Raw genomic sequence first — 24616 nt, 5'->3', positions numbered from 1 at the left:
GTACTTGGTGCATTGTGCAAACAGCACTGGGTATATAAAATTATTACGTAAAAGGTGCGGAGAACGAGGACCCATATCTCAAAGAGAGGATCGTTTTATTGGTTCTTTCGGTAAAGTCACGTAAAATGGAAATAATAAAATAATAAAAATAAAACATAATAAAATAATTCTCACGACGTTTCGGCCACAACTCAAGCAGCCGTCCTCAGGTGGAGAGACTCTGTCTTCTCGACAGACCTGCTCTCCACCTGAGGACGGCTGCTTGCGTTGTGGCCGAAACGTCGTGAAGTATTATTTTATTATTTTATTATTTCCATTCTACGTGACTTTACCGAAAGAACCAAGAAGATGAATCCCTGCAGTCACGAAAGCTTTAAATCGAAAGATGAGAGGATCGTTGCTTTTAAAATCTGGCAGTTCGACAGCATTGATTCAAACTCTGCCGATGAGACACTGTGTGTCGAAGACGGCCCAGAGTTTGCTTGTATTGAATGAATTCTGCTGAAATCATTTACTCCCTGTGGGCGGCGGGAACCGAATGGGGTTGGGAAACTAAATACTTCGGTTTTCTTTCACGTGGAGCGACAGCTTATATGAAGGCGCCGCATTCCCTCCTTATCTATTATGCGTATATAAAAGGCGAACGGGCATGGTGCTACCACACAACATCACCTCCGATGAGCATGGTTGACTACGCGCGGTGCGAAGGAAGTTCATCGTACATACACGCATCGCTGTGCGCACCGTGCCGCCCTTAACAGGCGCTCGCTTAAGGCACTTCCTCCCCCCCAACAGTCTATAAGACTCAAGAGGAGAATTTTGCTTTTATATTTTACACCTTCGATTTTCAAGCCTGAAGATTTACTTGCACGACTCGGAGTAAGTGAGCCGTGACCTCAAATCGCAAGGATTTTCTTTAGTTTTTTGTTTAAAGCCCAGCCCCGTGGACAATGGCGACAAATACATCATCACAAAAGCAACTACATGCCTCCGTGTGGATGTTAGGGAGGTCATCCCAATCTCCGCGGGAACGAGGAGGCACTCTTCATAAAGCAAAAAGCCTTACAACATTTCCACGTGCGCCTGGGGAGAATCACCTACCGCAAGTGATAGATGCGTCAACAAAAACATCGCAAACCCGCCCTCGGGAATTAATGGGATATTACGTCGCCATGGAACAAAGACGCTCACTGTATCGCGCGCTTTCAGGTGCGCTTCTGCGGCCGTCTGGAACGCTCTTCCGTCCAATATTAGGAAGCCACTAGAGCCATGCACTTTTAAAATGTAGATAAAAAAACTAATTTAGAACTACTTTTTGTGTTCGGTTTGTTGTCTTTCCTCCACACCTGCGATATTACAACAGTTGGCTACGTACGGTGCGTAAGAAATTCAACATACATCACGACAGCCTTGCTCTATAACAACGGCATGAATACCGAACGCGCCAATGATTTGGTGACACGAAGGGCAAGTCGATTGAAGGTCCTTCCGAGAAGCAGGTGACGCGAGGGAGCCATTGCAGGGACTGCACCTTTACGTTTCACGTTCAATCGCAGTGAGCAATTTACATTTCAGTAAAAAGGTAAAACTTAAACAAGCCAATCTCACCCTCCGTGCACGTTTCCTGATCGAGATCAACTTAACATTTAAAGGATACTGTAGTGGCAAGGGCTTCCTGCTGGTACGGGCATTGATCCGCTCCAGCTTAAGCTTAACGTGGGCTACGTTTTACACAGCTGATAACATTCCGTTTGCGGGTCAATATTTTAATTGAAAAATACGACGAGGACAGAACGTGCAAGCGTGCAGAATCGCTGGCATCAATGCGATGCCAGAGTTCCGTGTGTCTCTATTCAAGCTTGAACGTGGACCCGTTCGTAATCCTCAGGTTTTAATTTAATCATTGCTGGCTTAGCGCTGCACGCAAAGAGTATCGCACGTACGTAAAAACATAACCACGTGCACCGTTGCTCGTCTTGCCACATACGACGATATGAACTAATGGCACGAGGCAAAAGGACACTTCCTCAGAATCAGAATTTTTATTCAGACTGCTGGCGGAGTCCGATGAACTTATCAAGCTCTTCTTCACCGATTGTCCAAGTAAGGGGCGTGTCGGCAATTTACAACATTATTAAAACATTCGAATGGGGTGGCGGTGCGGTGGTGCGAGCATTGCACTGTGAACCCAGTGGCCCGGGTTCGAATCAAGTTTTGGCAGATTCCACATGGACGCACACACGCACGCACGCACGCACGTATGCATGTATGTATGTGTGTAGAACTTTCGCACCGTACGTAAGCAACGGTGCTCATCACAAATTAATCTGTCGGGGAATAACAGGGTAATATCACCCCCATACTGGCAGAATAATGTTCACTTTGTGGCCGGTCCTGTGTTCAACTTATGCGGGGTGAGAGAGGGGGGGTTTCCCCCCTGGGATGTATCATATGGGAGGCGCAGTATCAATATTAAGTGGTGATGATGGTTAGAAGATGATAATTCCTGACAACAGCGATCATCCTTGATATCCGAAGGGATCCTGGCACCCATTCACTAACCCGCGCGGAGCAGAGTGCTGAAGTATGGGGTCACGCAACCTGCATGACCCTACACAGCATGGGGGAGGCCTCCATGCAGCAGTCGATTGATAAAAGGGCGTGACTTTCATTTAAATGGAAACAAAATCATAATAAGTACAAACGAAAAGTGTCAACTGAACATCACGCGTCGGCTCGCACCTATCCTGCGGTGGAGGGGGGCGGTGGATGGAACGGAGTTGCCTGCAAATGTGTGAAACGAAATTTCTAAAATCAGAAAATTTTAAAACACGGGTGAGGGCAGAGAAAGGGAATCTCCCACGCAGCTCGGGCCTCCACTCGGCACACCGGCTTCATCTCATCCCCGGAGCTCTTCCACATCCCACACACCACGTGCAGTCGTAGTATTATTACTATGTCATCGATAATACAAGATAATAATAATAATAATAGTCGTCTGCTATACGCGCTCTTCCTATACGGGCAAGGCTAACATGGGGGCGCTGCGCTTGACAGACCGGTATTGTCTGCCAATAGGGGGTGATGTTGCTATATGGTTTCGCCCGAATTAAGCAATTAGCAGGGAACCGTGTTAACTTTGGCAACTTTGACAAATTGGGACCGTGACGGCAAGGTCGCACACAACAACAACAACAACCGCCATTCGCCACTAAGTGGCGGTGACGCCACCAGGGTGCTTTGTGACGCACACACGCATGCATGTGTAGTGGTGGTATTGACGTGCGCCGACTGTGACAGTGATGGATCACGGGGCGGCGCGGGGTGCGGGGTTGGGCACGCGTTGTGGGCGTGGTGTGGACGCGCGCGCCGGGAGTGACAGATGACGGGGCGGCGCGGCGTGAGTGGTGAGGCACGATGAGATGTGGGAAAAGAGGATCGTAGCCAGCGCCCGGCGATTGGTCGAATAAGTGGGTGCTCGCAGCGACGTCCGCAGGTGGGGTATAAAGGGGGACGCGCGAGAGCACTCGGGGAGAGTTACCCAGTTGAAGACCCGAAGACGGAGCTGAAGACCTAGTGCCACGAGACCCCTAGTCCCGCCGTCCTTGTGGGGACCGGGGCCCTGTGTGGCTCGGAGGCGAGGCTGTGGGACCCGGGGTCCGACGCCCCCGTGGGTCGGGCTGGGGACCCACAGTCGAGACGGATACCCCGGGCAGGGAGTGTCCCGAGTAGCTCAGTGGCGTTAGTCGCCGAGTAGCTAAGTGGATGTTGGTCATCCGAGTAGCTCAGTGGCGTTAGTCGCCGAGTAGCTAAGTGGATGTTGGTCATCCGAGTAGCTCAGTGGCGTTAGTCGCCGAGTAGCTAAGTGGGTGTTTGTCACCCGAGATACTAAGTGGATGTTGGTCATCCGAGTAGCTCAGTGGGCGTTAGTCGCCAAGTAGCTAAGTGGGTGTTTGTCACCCGAGATACTAAGTGGGTGTTTGTCACCCGAGATACTAAGTGGGTGTTTGTCACCCGAGATACAAAGTAGGTGTTAGTCACCTGTGAACGAGTTTGATAAAATAAAGAGTGTGTTACCCGTGAAGTCGTCTCCCGCCGAGTTACTACATTACACATGCACGCACGGTCCACTATTCAAATAACGTCACGGGACTTTCAACAATCCTCTCCGAGGCGCAAGGCGTGCAAGTTCATAGTTCATCTTGCCGCCCTAAACCTCGCTCGCTACGGCCGTGGGGCTTACCTAGTCGAGCGGCTCCTATGGTGAGCTACGTTCAGCGAGAAGTTGAATGTACATACATCGCTGTGTGCAGCGTACCCGGCAGCCGTAATAAGAGTACGATCAAGGCACTTCCCCCACCCCCCCAACAGTCGATAAGACTCAACGGGAGATTTTTACTTTTATTTTTCACGAATTCGATTTTCAAGCCTGAAAGATTTACTCGCATGACTTGGAATAAAGTAAGCGAGCCGTGGCCTCGAATCGCAATGGCGACAAATACAACATCACAAAAGCAACTACATGCCTCCCCGTGTGGATGTTAGGGAGGTCATCCCAATCTCCTCGGGAACTAGGAGGCACTCTTCTTCATAAAGCCGAATGCCTCACATTTCCACCTGGGGAAAATCACCGCCCGCAAGCAATATAGACGCTTGAACAAAATCATCGCCGCAACCCGCCCCGGGAACCAATCGGATTTTTGGCTCGTCATGGAACAAAGACGGTCGCTCCAATATTCGGGGTGGGAGGAAATCCACCGATCTCACCAGACACTGCTCGAGCTGCTTGATGATGGCATCGGGCTCGGCGCTTGACGCCCAGCGCTGGCTCTTCATGTCTTCGGCGACAGACTCCAGCCCCGAGCTACACGAGGACACTCTTGCCTCGAATGCCACCGCCACTGGACATCCGAACCGCAGCAGCTTCGTGCGCGCCTCCTCCAGCATTGTCTGCGAAGCAGCAGTGGCAGCAGCGAGACACCGAAGGCACAACACACGCACGGGGTCAGAACATTATATGAATATGTTTTTTCTACTAATAGGGGTTTTTCCCCTTTTTTCTGGCAACAAAACTGACACCTTTTGCAAGGAATCATGCTTACATTAACCACAATACTTGCAGTCAAATGCAAGCAAAAAACAATACTCTGATAATTTATGCATTGTCTTTGAAACTGATTGGTCCACACCAAAGACAGCTTTCTTTAGAGCCTAGTCTCATATGGTGTTCGACCAGATGATGCTTAAATTATACATATTAAGTGACTTGCTTACTTTATATAGACTGTGCACTCATATATTGTATTTTAGTATTGTTGTGACGTTTTGACCCACTCCAACTGGACATCTGTGAAAAAGAGCTTCAATTAAGCTCATCGAATTTCTCCAGTATAAATAAATTATATATTATAGGTGACGTTTCAGACAACAGCCCTTTCCTTGTAGTAAGTCCTCTCCTCTTACATTCTGCTTAATGGAGGATCTTTTTCCATCTCTGAATTGCTCCATTTAGCCATTCGTCCTATTATCATCAATCGTTTTCTTGGCCTTATCCTCAGCATCTTTCCTTCTAAAGCTTCCTTCACCAAGCCCTCCCAAATAAAAATATGCTCAACCCATACATTTTGCCTCTGAGGATATAATAAATATTTCTCAACAATAATTACAACTTAATTTGTGTTTGACCATCAAAATTAATACTTTTTGTTATCTATTGGCAGAAGAACTTTCCAGTTAAACTCTTGACTGGAAAAGACCGAAGTTTGACTGACTAAGTAAAATTATACTGGGAAGAAACTAATCTAAAAAACCCATGAGCCAAGGTATTATATGGCATCGCCTTTTGGCTTTAATGATTATATTCTCACGAGCATAATTCACAAAAGCCACAGAAAAACTTTAAAGTACGCAAAAACGCACTCTACTCTCACCAAAAACACTTTGGCCATCGCCAACACCGCCAGCTCCCGTTAAATTAAACAACCTCAGCCGCGCCAAAAAAATCCCACCGCTCCTCCCTTGCCCCCGGCGCCAAGTGGCGACACGCGCGGGGAGAAGGACAGCGCAACGGCACGACCGCAATCTTCATCTCCCACGCGCCTGCCCCCCACCGCCTACGCTGCGGCAGCAGCAGTAGCGACGAGATTAAATCGCTCGGCGGTATTCCAACTCACCCTGGTGAGCTCGACGCGAGACTTGGCCCGGGCCGCCCCGACTCCGTCGCCCACGAGCCCGGCATCGGCGTACGACCGCTCGGCCGTCCCCAGAGCTTCCGTCGCTTCCGCCAGCTGCTGCCTGATTGACTGGAGCCGCGAGCCGTTGCACACGCCGCCACTTTAATCCCCGCGTCGATATGGTCCGCCGCGAGCGCCACGGATCATTCCGGCTGGGTGGCGATGGTGCGTCGGTGGTGGGTGTTTGTGCGTGCCGCGCGTTTACAAGGTGGCCGCCGAGGTGAATACCGCGGGGTGGATTAGTTACAGAAAGTGTGCGCTGCTGTCTGCTCCGCAGCAAGGCGTAAACGATCCCGTGACGTGAAATCAAAAAAGCGAGGCCATGCGTGCTGGCGTCACGGTTCAACATTTGCCAAACTTAGAACATTTATTTTCAACTTACCCAACGAGGTTAGGGCCCTGAAGTGAACCCCACCCCCGTTCCTGCTGAATCACTGCAGACTATACCTTGCCTGTGCCACACACGGTGCCTTCCATCGGGAAGCCACCGGAGCATGAAGAAGCCATCGGAGTGATGCACTTTTAAAATCTAATTTAAAAAACGAATTTTTTTAGGATTGAGTTTTGTGCTTAGTTTGTTGTCCTCCTGCCCCCCCCCCCCGCCCCAGCGCTTCCGATTAGCACGGTTGGCAAAGTACGGTGCAAAAGAAGTTCAACATACATACAACATACATAAATAGGTTTGCTCGCTCTACAACAAACGGCGCGAATACCGAACGCGCCGACGATTTGACGACGCTCAGGGCAAAGTCGAGCGCCACCCCAGGCAGTGCCCCCCCACGCTCCGCCTCTCACCTGTGCCTCCCGGGGCAGCGCGAGGCCATCCGCTCCGTTGGCCAGGAGGGCTGCTAGACGGCGGCTCAGTGCGGCCGCCCTCTCCTGCACGAGGCGGAGGGCACGCTCCCGCTCCTGGCCCTCTGCGACGCGACGCTCCAGGTCCTGCCGCCTCTGAGTCGCCTGTGTGGGCGCCACGGTGGCGAGATGTTATCTCCCTCGCCTGGTATATTTGAGGTTTGTGGCTTTGATCCCAACCCCCGATACCTGTTGTGTATTTGGAGTTTGCATGTTCTCCCCGTGGTCGTGTGGATTTTTCTCCAGGTCCTCTGGTCACCCCCCCCCCCCCCGACATTTAGAAGCAACGTGCGTTTCGAAAATTTCACTAAAATAACATTTCCACGCGATAAAGCCACTTCGTTGAGCTATAATTTGTAATAGCCAGGTTGCTTTTTAAAAAATAATAAAAATAATAATAAAAATAGATTGATAGTTTATGGTTAATGAGGATCGTCGCTGCACCTTCATCTTAGTCGTCATCGTTGTCCTCAACTCTTAGCTCCCCAATGTGTTTTTTCGGCACGACATCCAACGTTTCGCGCAATATAAAGGGAGCTTTTTCGGTAACTCAATCAAAGAAATTAGCTGCGGCAATTCAGTTCCCGAAGGTTCCAGCATGTGCCATGAAACGTCGGACGTTGGGGCCAAGGGTCACACGTTACAACCCGAGAGCTATACAGCGATACGTTACAGAAATTCTACGTAGAAGTGTCGTCATTTATGTGTTGTTCGTATGCACATGCACAGTCCCCGCTTGTCAATCCACTGCTGGATGAGTTTCCCCATGCTGTGCAGGTTTTGGGGGTTGTTTGACCGATCTTTTCTATGCTGATCGGTGCAGGTTGGGGAAGGGAGTATGCACATTGGAGCATAGCACAGTACAACAATGGCTTTTGCTGCATTGTCCTCTGCCGACAATGTAGTCCTGCAGGCAGCCTCCGACACCCTGTTGTGTTTATGGTGGTCTCCCATCCAAGCACTATTCAGGCTCAAAGCTGCTTAGCTCCGAGATCTGTCAAAGATCGGGTGGAGGGCTGGGTGGAGTGGTCCAAGCGCTGTGAACGTGATGGCCAGAGTTCGATTCCCAGTCGCGGCTACCATCAGCGGTAAGTGGAATCTGAAACAATTTAGGACCTCTCCTTCCTTTATTCGGCAGCGGACTGACAAAGTGCGGTGTGCATTAAACATGTGAAATAGGTCTCAATATGCCAAGAAATAAATTATAGAGGACTGCCCACCCATAATAAATCACATTCACAATTGGAACATGAGCCATCTATCCATCCATTTTGGAATGGTGAATGTGATCTATTTGATAAAGTCATTCGAAACAAATTAAATCCAGTGAAATGAAGACCTTGGAGAAAAAATGTCCGCCCGTGTATGTACGTATGTGGGAGCGGTAATGTAGCAGTTGGCAGACTGTGCTACGAACGCGGCAATCATTTCAATTTCCGCTCATGGCCAACACCAGCAATGATTATTATCTGAACTGGTCGTGGGCATCCTCTAGGTCGATTCGGATGTCTTTTTCTTGCCAAAGTGCCCTGCCTAAGCCCACTTCGTTATTTTGGTTATGAACATTCAATGTCATGTGTGTAACGTGTACAATTGACGATGACAGTCATAACAGCCAGTGGGGAAAGTATAGGAAGCAACTTTAGAAATAGGAACTTACATTTTTAAAAAGAACGTTGCAACCTGGGGCTCAAGATCAATAACGAGCAAAGCAAAATCCACGTGTAACATGTTTGCTAAGTGTTTGAAGATATCTGTCCGAGAGATTCAACACATCCCTGCATGAACATCTAGGGCAGTTATTTGAAGTCGGTCCGGAGATCCCAAAATTATTAAACCAAGAAATGGAATGAGAAGCAGGTTGGACAACTTTTTTAAAACGCAAGGGAATGAAAAGCAACGTATCAATGTATCTACGGAAGAAACGTTTAAAATCAATGCATAGTCTCGCCCCCGCTGCGGCGTACAGATCAGAAATGTCGACAATCGCAAATAAGTATGAGATAAAGGTGGAAAAGTGGCCAAAACAGCATGGAGCAGTCAAGTGCTGGCTTTGAATTACACCGAGAGACAGAAAGTGGATTTTCTTCAAAGCGGGGTAAATAATAAAGCAAAATTGAGGCACTCGGGACATGGCTTTGATTTTCAAACAACGGCAAACTTTGTGAGAAACGCAATGGAGGTTCATAATACAGGTTTTTTGGGTTAGATCGTGTAAATATGTAAATGTGTCGTTAAACCCTCTACCACTCGGCACAGCCGATTAGTAAGGTTTGTCACGTTAACAGAACACGCCAATTCGTTATGAGTGTAGCACATCGGATGTGTTGGAGAGCAAAGCCACAACGTTTACAATCTCAGTACGACCTCCATTGCAGCGGCAATGACGGTTTCTTTTCTAATTAATTCTTCTTCGTACAAGCACTCACTCACACCGGCAGGCGTGGCACACTTTGCAATAACATTCTCTAAAGACGATCGCGCTGGCGACTCAATAACACCAAGCAGCCGGCCAAAGAAATGTGCATAGACCCGCAAAGGCCAGCACATGGCCATAGCGCGTACGTATGTGTGCGTGTATGCGTTTGTGGACGTGTGTGTGTGTGTGCGTTTCGTGGGGGAGTGGTAATGCAGCGGTTAGCGCGCTGCGATGCGAACCCGGCGACCTGAGATTTCGATTCTCGCTCACGGCCAACACCGGTGATGATTATCTGAACTGATCCTGGGACTCCCCTAGGTCGACTCAGCCTGAAATAAGTACCTGGTGCGATGTGTGAACATCGCCACCCAGTAGACAAGGGCGGCCGGGGGTGTTGCAGGCCATCCCACCCTGTCCAGTGCCGTGCCGGCCTTCATAGGTGCTACTCGCTAACAGCACTTGCCCCAAATGTCTGTTAAGGCTCTATGGGGGATCTGTGTCTCTGTATTTGGGTGAAATAGTCGCAGATTGGTCAGGGCACTTACACTATAAATCAGACAACCCAGTTCAATTCCTGGTCACGACTATCAACAGTGGCCAGTGGTATCTGAACCAGTAATTGTCTTCCACCACATTCGCCAAATGGCACTGACCAGTGTGGTGAAGTATGCCCAAATTAAGCCCATCACTGACAAAGCGTGGGGGGGGAGGGGGGCTTCATCAAGCTGTTGATTGACAAAGGGGCTGCTTGCGGAATGTCCGGATTACAAGTCACACATTATCCCCTTGTATTAAGGGGCACACGTTTTGGGGAGCATCTTCTAATTCACAGAAAATGCCGTAAACATATCTACGTATAAATTTGTACTTGGATGAATGTGCCGGGATGTATTACAGCACCTTAGCGTAAAGCGTCTCCCATTGCGCAATAACGGCAGAGAACTTCTCTCTGTTGCTCGAGTCCAGAGTTCCGTTGCTCGTGAGGTCATGAACCCGCGCTCCGTTCTCATCGGGCCGATGCATCGCCGTCTCAAGAGCCTTCAAAATAAATAAAAAACGATAAAAATGTTTCATCGGTAAATAGATAAAGGCAGGATAGATGGCCAGTGGACAGAGGTGGGGGAGGGATGAGCGAAAGAGAAAGATAGGGAAGGGAATGCAACTCATGCCAGGTGATTTAGACACAGAGCGCTGTAGCCATGGTGACGACAAAATGTCAAGAAATGGCACTCGATGCGATAAGACGGACGTCAAATTTTCGGAGCAGGAGATGAACGCTCGGCAAATAATGCTCGCTACTCCTGCGCCTCGCTCAGGAGGGCAGCGCGTTTAATGTCAGCGTGATTGACAGCAGAAGCATCCGATCTTCGGCGAGTCTCGGCAGAAGAGCCGTAAGCAAGGCTCCGACTTATGGGCAAGGCAGCTCTCGCTCTGGTGGGGCATTCCTCTCAGATGCTCCTCAACCCCCCAACCCCCCCACCGGCTCTCAAATTGGCCTCGCCAATTTTGGGCCAAAAACGTTTGGTCGGTAATTTCTAACAAAAGGAAATTTAAGAAAACCATGCGGTCACGTTGTATTCCACTTTTTTTGTATGCCCCTGTAGAGATCCGGAAACATGTTGAACACGTGACGATGGTGCGTAAATGTTGTCAAATGCGTATTGGCCCAAACGGGCATTTCCACCCAGACACCTGAACTGGACAAACGGACGCTGATACAAGAACACAAATCGCAATTTGACTGCGCAACAAAATAACGACAAAATCATAAGATATTGCAATGCCCTCAACGTTGCTTTGGAGAAAAAATACTAGACAGATCATTTTCTGAGCAGACCTCTCGTGACTATTAGGCGGATCGATTTTTGTTCGTGAATTGTTTACTGTATTAAAAAGGTAAAGAATCGTCCTGCAATGTTTTACTCGAATACCCAGCTGGTGGAAGGGTCTCAACCTAAGGGGAGCTCTGGAGAGATCCTCCAGAGGGCATTTTAAGCCCTACTCTTTCCACAATGGCCAGGATGTCTCGGAAGGGGTCGGAGTACGTATACTTTACCCCACCACCACACAACCCATCAATTAACTTAACCATTAACCATGATGTACTTGTTCATACAGCTGGGTGGAGTGAGCCGGGGGTGGAGGGAATTTAAGAAAGGTGTCCATCGTTTCAATTGCCACGCCCGCAGATTTGACCCGGTGACCTCTGTGACAAGCATTAGACCACTGCACCGTCAGCTGGGCTACGAACCTGGCGACCTGAGTTCGATTCCCACTCACGGCCAACACCGGTGACAATTATCTGAACCGGTCCTGGGCCTCCCCTAGGTCGACTCAGCTGCAAATGAGTACCTGGTGCGGTGTGTAGTACACATCGCCACTCAGGAGACAAAGGTGGCCGGGCGTGATGCTTGCCACCCACCCCCGCGTACGCCGCTCCGGCATCATAGGTGCTCGCTAACAGCACTTGTCCCCCACAGTCTGTTAAGGATATATGGGGGATCTTTCTCTTTGTATTTGGGTGAAATAGTAGATTTAAGAAAACTGTCCATTGTTTCGACTGCCACGACAGGAGATTGACCCGGTGACCTCTGGATTGCACTGTGCCAAACATTAGACCACTACATCAGTTTAATGCATGGCAGTTACAAAATGCACTTATGTACACAGGCAACATCTCTTACAACACTAGCTATGTGTGCGTTTGATAAATATTTCCAAACATAATCCTATACACGCATTGCCAATTGTGAAAGACACGTAACTTTCTGGTTATTTTTTTTATATTACACTTGTAACATGATCACAACATATGCAGATGTATCCACAGGTAGATACGTATGCACATGGATCGGTGAGCTTGGAAATAGACTAAGTTTAACCATGCGTAAACCAGGAATGCTGAAACCACCAACTTCGTTTCTTCTGAATGGACAGATTTGTGAAGCGTTCAGTTCACAAATTACATAATTGGGTAAAGTAATATATCAATATCACCCCTACTGTGAAACGACTGCAGACTATAATTGACTGCGAAAAATAGCGCCTTCGTGATAGCCTTGCATCGTATGAATCAAGTGAATACCAAATCTGCTAATGATGATAAGTGTGGGAATGGATTACGTTTGCCTGTGTTATACACCATGTACACGCAATGAAATACCAACTCTGATAAGCACGGTTGGCTACGTATAGTGTAAAAGAAGATACCTACGTACAACTGCATTGCTAACAAATAGATGATACGTGTATTTGTGAATATCCGAGTGTGAGAATCCATGCGTACGTACATCGAGCTCCTCCGACAACTCCTCTGCATCGCCGTGGGCGACGTCCGTGCGAGCGAGCACCTCCTCAAGCCGTTGGAGCCGAGCCTCCTCGGCCTGCAACAGCGACTCCAGGCCCTGTGGCCTTGCTTCCTCTTTCTCCAGCAGGAACTTTTCTGGCCCTTGCATTTCTCCAGTCTGCACCTGGGACTCCATGTCCTGCAGCCTTGACTTCTTGGCCCGCTGTATAAATTCCAGGCCTTGCATCTCCTCAGCAGCCTGTATCAAGGACTCCAGACTTTTGGGCCTTGCTTCATCTGTCTGCAGTTGGGACTCCAGACCTTGCATGCCTTCATTCTGCAACTGGGACCCTACGTCTTGCGGCCTTGCCTCATTGGCGTGCAATATCGATCCCAGACCTAGCATTTTCTCAGTCTGCACCAGGGACTCCATGTCCTGTAGCCTTGCCTCCATAGCCTGTACCAGGGAATCGAGGCCTTCCATCTCCTCAGCAGCCTGCAGGAAGGATTCATAGCCCCGTGGCCTTTCTTCCTTGGCCTTGTGCAACAACGCCAGGTCATGGGGCCTTGACTCCTTTGCTTGCAGCAGGGACTCAGGGTCTTGAATCCCTTCATTGTGCAGCATGGACTCCATTTCTTGCCGTCTTGCCTCCATGGCCTGTACCAGAGACTCCGGGCCCTCGGGCTGTCGTGGGGTCTTGCTGTCGCCCTCGTCCTCAGTGTTCTCCAAGACTGCATCCTCTGTCACAGGAAATTGTAATGACCCGCTTGATCACTCGTTTTATTTGACAAGTTGAGTGGCCAACACAGCAGCGGGGCGGATAAACAACAAGTATGCTGGCAGAAAACCTGACATTTATATTCAGTTTCCTGTAAATATCAGTTAATGCGCAACAGGTTGCTGTGTGGTGGGCAGCAGTGGGGAAATACCGCAGAATCCGTTGTTGTAGTGGACTTCTATGCCCTCGCGTACACGCTTTCTACCTTCACCAACCCGCACGGACCATCATGGTGAAGTATGGTCAAATAACCCTCGTGACCCACGTGGCTTGGGGGGAGGTGCTCATTGAGCAGCGGATTGACGACAAGGCAGAATACATCCACGTAAATAGTTGATTGGCACAGTAGGTCTGTTTATGTGGGCTCATTGCGGGTCTAATTTGTATGATAAAGCTTCATTATGAAAGGCAACAAATGCACCACGCCTACACATATCCCGCATGTGGCGACGCAAACTGCGCGGCATGTATAATGCGAAGCGGAGAAACGCGCAACGCCACCTTTCAAGTAAAATTTTTTTTTTTTAAACAAAAAAGGGAACACGGTGGAGCCCTGGGGCTGCGTCCAATATAAATACGCCGTTCGGATCACATCGACATCCCCGATGCGCACACATGGGGCGAGTACAACGCCTCGAGGTGTTTTGTGGAGCACGCCGACAGACAAGAAAAGAAACACTCCGTGCCCGCACATGTACCAGCGCAAACGCCGCTTAATACACGCTTTAACTTTCACTTCCGCTGTGGAGGGCTACAGGAGTGGGTTTGCGATCGGGGTTTAATTTCTCACCCAATATTTTTTAGGTCGCTGGTTTGACTGGAATTATAATGAGAATATTTATTTATACTGGAGGAGCAATCCGATGAGTTGTAAAGCTCTTTTTCACAGATGTCCAGGCGGGTAAAACCGTTGCAACAAACAGGACAATAACATTATAGTCGTGCAAAGTACAATAAAGGTAAACAAATCATCAAAAACACATACAAATACAACTAAACCATCCCCCCCATCCTACCAGGCTAAGTCCACTTAGGTATTACATTCTTTTTTTCAGAATTAGGTGGCAGGCGACTAGTAGTTGCCACGGCTATATTTGGAGGTATATTGGACGTGGAGTGCCAGATGTGGGATTATTATCTGGGTCTCTGACCCACACAGATCGAGCTGATATGAAGCCCTGAGCCTGGTTTTGATATAAGTAACAACATCCCAAGGAAAATGAATGCATCCTACTGGATAGCACTCTGACATAAGCACACACGCTCTGATGCCATGAAAACAGGATACATTTTAACAGAAGTTTATAAAGCATAAGAAGCTGGATGCAATTACCAGCGAAACGTCGTACTCAAATTGTAAATGTTGATTTTCTATCAAACACACTGGTGGGCTAAAGTAGTAACGAATTGGCATGTTTTGTTTAGGTGACAAACCTTTCTAATTGGCTGTGTCAGGTGGTGATGTGGTTAACGACACATTTATATTTGTGCGATCTAACAACAAAAAAACCCGCTATATTATGAATGGTATTGGTTGCGAAAGCCGAATTGTTGAACTGAATTTTAAAACTTCAACCAAAAGCAAAGACCCCACACACCCACGCCTACCCACCCGGGGTGCCAGCACTACCACGGCACTCTTCGCGATCCGTCTCCGGGAACGACGAGTCCTGGACCGTCCGCGGCGGCGGGACTGTTGTCGTGGCAACCGTCTCCTCGGCAACGCTCCTCGACGATGCTGCCTCAATTTTCCCGGCAACCGTTTCTGGGGATGCTGCCTCGGGGTCGGAGGTCACTGGGCGACCGGCTTTACTCATCTGAAAAAAACCAAAAACACGGATAACGAAGACGGCTACAAATCGCTCGAGCGCTACAAAGTAGACGAGCGATACGATTGTTAACAAAGTGAGGGGTATGTTTTGCTCGTTTGGATACAGAACAACACAGTCTCTACCGGATGCCTATAATCAGATATTGACAGCCTGTACATGATCGCTGGAATAGCCGCACCGGACATCAGGAAAGCGGTCACGAGCAAATTGGAACAAGCGTAATGGATTGAGGACACTACACATCCACTCCATGGCCACAGACATACAAAGAGAGACATACAGAGATACACACAGAGAGAGACACAGATACAGAGAGAGAGAAAAACTGAGATAGAGTAAAAGAGAGAGAGATACTATCACAACAGGTGTGGGACACTAGACATCTGCTATGTGGGCGATGCCATGGAAATACACAGAGATACAGCGAGGCAGGTTGATACAGAGAGAGACATACAAAGATACCACACACACACACACACAGTAAGAGATACGATCACGACAGGTGGAGGAAACTAGACATCTGCTACGTGGCCACACGGCAGCTGTAAGCCACGTGACATCATGGAATAGTTTTTCCAGCCACAACAGAGCGGCTTAGAAGATCGCCAACGGCGGCACGATGGGAAATGTAGCAGCGAACGCTCGCTCGGCGCAATAACCACAGACATCGCAACGCGCATGGTCGTCGCCAAACACCTCGCTGCTGGCGCAGAGAAAGATCGGTCAGCCTGGATATGTCTAAAGTGCCTTCGAACGGAAGTCAACAGCCTACAAGTCAACGTGCAGAAGTGAGGCTACTCTAGCAACTCACCCATCCAAACCACTCGGCCACTCCACTCGCTTCGATTGGGAGCGGGCAGCTCACAGGTCAACGTGCAGAAGTGAGGCTACTCTAGCAACTCACCCATCCAAACCACTCGGCCACTCCACTCGCTTCGATTGGGAGCGGGCAGCTCACAGGTTAACGTGCAGAAGTGAGGCTACTCTAGCAACTCACCCATCCAAACCACTCGGCCACTCCACTCGCTTCGATTGGGAGCGGGCAGCTCACAGGTCAACGTGCAGAAGTGAGGCTACTCTAGCAACTCACCCATCCAAACCACTCGGCCACTCCACTCGCTTCGATTGGGAGCGGGCAGCTCACAGGTCAACGTGCAGAAGTGAGGCTACTCTAGCAACTCACCCATCCAAACCACTCGGCCACTCCACTCGCTTCGATTGGGAGCGGGCAGCTCACAGGTCAACGTGCAGAAGTGAGGCTACTCTAGCAACTCACCCATCCAAACCACTCGGCCACTCCACTCGCTTCGATTGGGAGCGGGCAGCTCTCAGGTCAACGTGCAGAAGTGAGGCTACTCTAGCAACTCACCCATCCAAACCACTCGGCCACTCCACTCGCTTCGATTGGGAGCGGGCAGCTCACAGGTCAACGTGCAGAAGTGAGGCTACTCTAGCAACTCACCCATCCAAACCACTCGGCCACTCCACTCGCTTCGATTGGGAGCGGGCAGCTCACAGGTCAACGTGCAGAAGTGAGGCTACTCTAGCAACTCACCCATCCAAACCACTCGGCCACTCCACTCGCTTCGATTGGGAGCGGGCAGCTCACAGGTCAACGTGCAGAAGTGAGGCTACTCTAGCAACTCACCCATCCAAACCACTCGGCCACTCCACTCGCTTCGATTGGGAGCGGGCAGCTCACAGGTCAACGTGCAGAAGTGAGGCTACTCTAGCAACTCACCCATCCAAACCACTCGGCCACTCCACTCGCTTCGATTGGGAGCGGGCAGCTCACAGGTCAACGTGCAGAAGTGAGGCTACTCTAGCAACTCACCCATCCAAACCACTCGGCCACTCCACTCGCTTCGATTGGGAGCGGGCAGCTCACAGGTCAACGTGCAGAAGTGAGGCTACTCTAGCAACTCACCCATCCAAACCACTCGGCCACTCCACTCGCTTCGATTGGGAGCGGGCAGCTCACAGGTCAACGTGCAGAAGTGAGGCTACTCTAGCAACTCACCCATCCAAACCACTCGGCCACTCCACTCGCTTCGATTGGGAGCGGGCAGCTCACAGGTCAACGTGCAGAAGTGAGGCTACTCTAGCAACTCACCCATCCAAACCACTCGGCCACTCCACTCGCTTCGATTGGGAGCGGGCAGCTCACAGGTCAACGTGCAGAAGTGAGGCTACTCTAGCAACTCACCCATCCAAACCACTCGGCCACTCCACTCGCTTCGATTGGGAGCGGGCAGCTCACAGGTCAACGTGCAGAAGTGAGGCTACTCTAGCAACTCACCCATCCAAACCACTCGGCCACTCCACTCGCTTCGATTGGGAGCGGGCAGCTCACAGGTCAACGTGCAGAAGTGAGGCTACTCTAGCAACTCACCCATCCAAACCACTCGGCCACTCCACTCGCTTCGATTGGGAGCGGGCAGCTCACAGGTCAACGTGCAGAAGTGAGGCTACTCTAGCAACTCACCCATCCAAACCACTCGGCCACTCCACTCGCTTCGATTGGGAGCGGGCAGCTCACAGGTCAACGTGCAGAAGTGAGGCTACTCTAGCAACTCACCCATCCAAACCACTCGGCCACTCCACTCGCTTCGATTGGGAGCGGGCAGCTCACAGGTCAACGTGCAGAAGTGAGGCTACTCTAGCAACTCACCCATCCAAACCACTCGGCCACTCCACTCGCTTCGATTGGGAGCGGGCAGCTCACAGGTCAACGTGCAGAAGTGAGGCTACTCTAGCAACTCACCCATCCAAACCACTCGGCCACTCCACTCGCTTCGATTGGGAGCGGGCAGCTCACAGGTCAACGTGCAGAAGTGAGGCTACTCTAGCAACTCACCCATCCAAACCACTCGGCCACTCCACTCGCTTCGATTGGGAGCGGGCAGCTCACAGGTCAACGTGCAGAAGTGAGGCTACTCTAGCAACTCACCCATCCAAACCACTCGGCCACTCCACTCGCTTCGATTGGGAGCGGGCAGCTCACAGGTCAACGTGCAGAAGTGAGGCTACTCTAGCAACTCACCCATCCAAACCACTCGGCCACTCCACTCGCTTCGATTGGGAGCGGGCAGCTCACAGGTCAACGTGCAGAAGTGAGGCTACTCTAGCAACTCACCCATCCAAACCACTCGGCCACTCCACTCGCTTCGATTGGGAGCGGGCAGCTCACAGGTCAACGTGCAGAAGTGAGGCTACTCTAGCAACTCACCCATCCAAACCACTCGGCCACTCCACTCGCTTCGATTGGGAGCGGGCAGCTCACAGGTCAACGTGCAGAAGTGAGGCTACTCTAGCAACTCACCCATCCAAACCACTCGGCCACTCCACTCGCTTCGATTGGGAGCGGGCAGCTCACAGGTCAACGTGCAGAAGTGAGGCTACTCTAGCAACTCACCCATCCAAACCACTCGGCCACTCCACTCGCTTCGATTGGGAGCGGGCAGCTCACAGGTCAACGTGCAGAAGTGAGGCTACTCTAGCAACTCACCCATCCAAACCACTCGGCCACTCCACTCGCTTCGATTGGGAGCGGGCAGCTCACAGGTCAACGTGCAGAAGTGAGGCTACTCTAGCAACTCACCCATCCAAACCACTCGGCCACTCCACTCGCTTCGATTGGGAGCGGGCAGCTCACAGGTCAACGTGCAGAAGTGAGGCTACTCTAGCAACTCACCCATCCAAACCACTCGGCCACTCCACTCGCTTCGATTGGGAGCGGGCAGCTCACAGGTCAACGTGCAGAAGTGCGCTGCTGCTCTAATGACACTGCCACGCGCGTGCATGCGGTGAGACACGGACCATGGGACGCCGTCTATTGGTCTGTCGGCTACTGCAGGAGCTGTGCAATGTGTGGGACCTCACCGGGGCTACGGACCAGGCCACATCATTGGTGACGTGTGGCCTATCCACTGCCGGCTGTAACCACAATGTGCCATACTCGGGTTCAACGTGAATGTAATGGAAGCACACGAGCATTATTAGAATACAGCAAGAAGAAACGCAGTTAAGGCGATTCCGATGTAGCAAAATATGCTAAATAAGATAGTTTATACCCCATTCATCGCGCACCTGGGCATGTGTATACCAAGGGCCAGATAAATATTCTGAGATAACAAGCATTCATTTGAAGAATATGCATTCAATTAATATTTTTTTGTAATTAACATGTTTTTTGTTACATTTGCATGTCATTTACATGAAGTATTTCAAGCTCTGGAATTATTATCAAGCCGTTCCCATTCATCCATTCATGAGGTATTTATTTACGGATTTAATTCAAGGCCCTGTTGTAATTCTACTGCGGGTTGAAGGCCTCCCCCCCTCCCTCCCCACCCCGTGTCAGTCGTGACGGTTGTTTGACCGTGGCCTCACGGCGCTGATGAGCGCAGGGTTGGTGAAGGTTGAGGGGCCATCCAAGACCGGTTGAGATATCACCTCGCCACCAATGTTAGCCGTGAACGTAGGTTGACCGGGTACACGGCGCAGTGGGCTAATAGCCGTGTCACCACTCTGCATTTCGACGTTAGATTAATCCAAATTGCGATTTTAAAGTGTTAGCGGTGAACTCGTGTGGAAACACAGAAGAGGCGCATGCGTTTACCCAGCCCATATCATTCATATTATTATCGGGGCATGTTCTACATAATAAAAAAAACCCATATATTTAATTAAGCCAAATTAAATGGTAAAGCTTCCGATTCCAGGATGCGCACAATTCCCCAAACACCACATTAATCAAACATACATAAGCGTGCGTATGTGCGCGGGCCTCGCCGCGAAAAGAATATTAAAATATAAAAACTGGCAATTGGATATGCAGCGACGACGACTGCAGAAGCTGGCTGAAGATTAGAAAGGCAAAAGGACAGCCTTGCGATTGCTCGGTAATGCGACTGCCTCTGTCCTCTAGACAGCCTTCATTGGTGCTGCTCGCTTACAGCACTTGCCCCAACAGTCTGTTAAGGCTACACGGGGAGTGGGGGGGTTCTTTGTCTCTAGAGAACCCCTCTGCCAGGTATTTGGCCTACACTTCCACTGTGGCCAGGAAGAAGTGGGAGTCCCCACACTTTTACCCCACCATGGGAGATGTTTCCATGTGTACTGCTGGGTGGACCAGAGGCAGAAGATATTTGCATGCGCACTAAACCAAAGCAATGGTCGTCTCAAGATTAATTACCATAATTTACAAACTGTCATTTACACACACACACTGCAACAACTTTTGCCACCGTGTTTTACAAGCGCCACTGGCACTGTCACAACTGTCATCATTACCATTAAACGAATGTCAAACAACGCCTTGTGGCATCAACGGAAAATGTACGATAATTGAAAAAATTAAGTTCGGGGGGCATAGCTATCAAACATCACAAACAGCAGCCACAGACTCCCCCGATCACTCTCGACACAGTCCACGGTTGACAGGCCCCTTTTTGCACGCTGCTGACAACCAATTAGGCGCTAATTCAACAACCGTGGCCAAAGGAGTTGAACGGGTCCCGGGAGGACGTCTGCTGAGGAGATTGCGCGATGAAATCGATTCGCTCGCACGCGCCGTGTGGATCAACGCATCGCGGGATCGTGAGTGAGGCGGTGGCGGCTTGGGGAGGCCTTCATGCAGCAGTGGATTGGTCGTGGCTGACGATGACGAAACCCTAAAATGGTTAAGCCCCCAGTGGATTGTACGTGGATGGCACAAACGCCCCTTGCCAGTTTGAGTGCCCATCTGGCCGTCCCCGTCTGCCTTGTCCACCCGTCCATTTGGGCGTCTGTCAGCCGACCTGTCGCCTGCCTTCCATTCCTCGCACACACCTAGAGCGGGCCTTCCCACTCGACGGCAAAGATCCCGCGTTTAATCGTCAACAGGCTGTCGGGTGTGCGATCACTATAAGCAAGCACCCGTGAAAGGCCATCGCGGCGCATGGCGGGAACGGTTCGGTCAGCCTTTGCTTATTTAGTGCTGATGTTTACACACTGCACAAGGTACTCCAACATGAGGCCGAGTTTACCTCTCGGAGGCCAAGGGATTAGTTGGGAGATCACTTGGCAACTGATTTTTTAAACTGCCTTCGTTTCTCCAGGTCAAGGAATGCACACTGCACCAAGTATACATTTGAGGCTGAGTACACCTGGGGGAGGTCAAGGACTGGTTGTGATATCGCTCACCGCTGTCAGAGGCCATTAATAAAATTCAGGCCACTGCCCACGCCACCACTTACCCACGCCTCTCTTGCTGTCCACTCCTATTTACTCAGCTGCAACTCACAACCTCCATTGCTTGCAAGTTGATATTAAGTGCGCATATTGGGCTCAAGTGTCACTGCAAGCACGAGTGATGTTCAATGTAGCAATTGCCAAGTACAGCAAGCGGGCAACACATTTAAGGTGATATTCAACTAAATATTGATTTAAACATGAAAAAAATAATGGCGTTACTGTTGTGATGAATATCACTCGTAATCGACGGCCCTTTGTCGAATCACCGAGACGTGAAAACTTCTTCACACTATCGGCCGTGGTGGTGGCTTGACCATATCCATGAGAGTTTTTTTGGGTTAAATCACGTAAATATAAATGCGTCCTTAAACCCGCCACCAACCGACACATCCAATTAGTGATGTTTGTCACGTAAACAAAACCCATGACAATTCATTACAAGTACCACACACCGGTGGGTTGGAGAGTAAACCCACAAACATCCACAATTCGAGTACGACGTTTTGCCAGTAATTACAACCAGCATCATCAGGCTGCAGCCAGATTTGTGGAGAAATTCCCCCCGCTTCGTTCTTAGGAGGGATAAATGCTTGACCATACTTCACCGCGTTGGTCAACGCAGGTTGGGTGGAGGGGTGGAGCGGCTCAGGGCCGGTTGACACATCACTCGTCACTGTTGTTAGCCACGGCTGGGAATTGCAGGTAGGTCGCTGGGTTCACAGAACCGTGCGCTAATTAACTACGCCACCACTCAACAGCCAGGCAAGCGAAAGGGAATGCAAGAACAGTCCACAAAACATTCGGCTGCGTTCACCGACACTCACAGCTTGCGCCGCTTCAATCCCAACGACTCCTGGCGCCCTACGTGTGCCGCATCAAGTAATCACAGGCGTAGGCAGCCACCTGAGCCACGCTTGCTAAGACTGCAGCGGGGCAATGAGCAGCGACGGCGCTCCACCGACACGAGCAAAATGCAATCAATCGACGCTGTCGTCCCGATGAGCCAGGCAGTCAGTGTCATTGACGCAAACAACCCTGGGAGGATTTCGAGCCGAGGGCGATGCAGACGCTGCGAAACTGGGTAGGGGTCAACGCAGGTTCCAGCAGAATAAAAAAAATTATTTGTGTGTATACTTGTATGTTGAACTTCTTTGGCACCGTACGTAGCCAACCGTAGTAATCGGAGGTGCCGGGGAAGGACAACAAACTAAACACAAAAAGCAGTAAAAAATGTAGATTATTGCTGCATTGATATCGCTCATACCTATATGCTCTTTCTGAACCTCTGCAATGCAACTAAAGATTATTTCCATCGACCTACTTTTGTTGATCATGTAATGAAAATACAATTTCACAGGCTGTATGTAAAACATATGCAAGCGTGGTGCCATCAACTTGACATGCAAAGCATGCTGGGTATTTCATGTTGTACTTTTATTGCCCAAAACACATTTGATTCATTATACGTATATTAGCATTACCATTTTATTTACAGCCTGCTGGCATATTTCTAGCTGATGGGTTTTTGCATCGGTTACAAATGTGTTATTAGCAATAAAAAAAAAACATGTCAAAAAACCATGCACCATAATGGATTCCGTTTTGCTTTCCAACATTTTGTCCTTGGAAGTCTGTAATTAGTGATAACAGTTTTTCTCGCTAAAGAAAGCAATACATCCCTCGACTGTGATGAGACAAGGGGGCCCAGATAGCAGCTGGCAGGGCCGAGGGCATCTCCTTATCACTGGAGATACCGGGGGGCAAGTATCGATGAGAAGCACAACTCTGTAGCAAAGTTTTGTTCATGTTAGATTTTCTTTATAGACGAAGCTGGAAAGTGTGTGTTTTTTACGTGACAGAAGACTTACCCGTGGGAGACTGACACAGGGCGGCAGTGGGGTTGCTTCCGTCTCAGCTGTGTCTTGCGTCGGCGCAAGGGAGTCATCCCCTGCACGGCGTCTATCGTGCACACGAGCAGCAGGCAGGGACGATCCACACGACACCTCATCGCGTTGGCCACCGGGCGCCAAATCCTGCTGCACTGGCGACGGAGTAATCGGCTCTGGCAGTGACGAGCCGAGCCCTGCGACGGGAGAGTCGCGCGGGACCGGCGAGTTTCTACCGATGCTGGGCGACTTCCTAGCTGGCAGAGGCGACTTGTGCTCCCGCGCGGGACCCTGGCGTCCGGGACGGGATGAGAAACCTCCCGGCAGCGGCGACTCCCGCGTCGGGAAGGGCGAGGAGCGGCCCGAGTGCGACGACTCCCAGGAAGGGAACGGCGACGATCGGCCGGACGCCAACGACTCGCGGGACGGGAACGCCGAGGCGCGTCTCAGCTGCGGGGAATCCCGGCCCGGCAGAGGCGACCTTTGCCCCGGCAGCGGCGAACGGCTGCCCGACACGGGCGACCAGTGCCCGGGGACTGGCGAGTCGTGCTCGGCGAGGAAGGGCAGCGACCGCGGTGGGAGGAACGCGGGGTCCGCCCCGGCGTAGGCGCGATGGCGGTGGCGCAGGGGGTCGGGAGAGTTTGTTCCGCCGCCGGCGGCGTTCCAGGGCAGCGACTCGACCTCGCGCAGGGACTCTGGCGACACGCGCTGGGGCAGCGCTTGGAAGAGCGACGTCACGTACATCAGCACCGACTTCTTGTCGGGCCGCGCCGTCGCCACGTCTGCGAAGCAACGCGATTGGCGGTCACTACAACGGGCGAGCAATCCTCCGCCACCACTCGCGTACGTCAAACTTATTGTGGCCCCCTCGCGTAGCCGACCGTGCTAAAAATCAGAGGTGTGTGGAAAAGGACAACGAAACGTAATGGAAAAAAGCAGTTCTAAAGAAATGAGTTTTCAACACCCTTTACCTCAGGTCTTCCGTCAAGCCTGACGGCGTCGTCGTTATTAACTCTTCCCTCTGAAAACCGATAAAAATGCGCAGCGCATCCCTGATTTTGCTCGTCCCAAAAAATCGTGGACTGTGGAACT

At 50.5% G+C, this 24616-nt stretch overlaps 1 protein-coding gene across 7 annotated transcripts in view; it reads right to left on the bottom strand.

Moving 5' to 3' along the window:
- LOC144733531 (dystrophin-like) overlaps positions 1-24616 on the bottom strand; it is a 393684-nt gene that overhangs the window by 265750 nt on the left and 103318 nt on the right. For all 7 annotated transcript variants that reach the window (XM_078615485.1, XM_078615482.1, XM_078615479.1 and 4 more), the window contains 7 exons: positions 23507-24306; positions 15182-15386; positions 12795-13531; positions 10405-10542; positions 7029-7190; positions 6174-6302; positions 4768-4950 (listed from right to left, as the gene is read on the bottom strand). In XM_078615485.1, coding sequence (XP_078471611.1) covers positions 4768-4950; positions 6174-6302; positions 7029-7190; positions 10405-10542; positions 12795-13531; positions 15182-15386; positions 23507-24306 — 2354 coding nt within the window. The remainder of the gene's footprint in view (positions 1-4767; positions 4951-6173; positions 6303-7028; positions 7191-10404; positions 10543-12794; positions 13532-15181; positions 15387-23506; positions 24307-24616) is intronic.

This window comes from Lampetra planeri, chromosome 47 (assembly GCF_965212315.1).
Source record: "Lampetra planeri chromosome 47, kcLamPlan1.2.h2, whole genome shotgun sequence".
NCBI classification, from domain to species: Eukaryota; Metazoa; Chordata; class Hyperoartia; order Petromyzontiformes; family Petromyzontidae; genus Lampetra; species Lampetra planeri.
The sequence above is the reverse complement of the archived record's forward strand: the minus strand, read 5'-3'. Positions and strand labels throughout refer to the sequence as shown.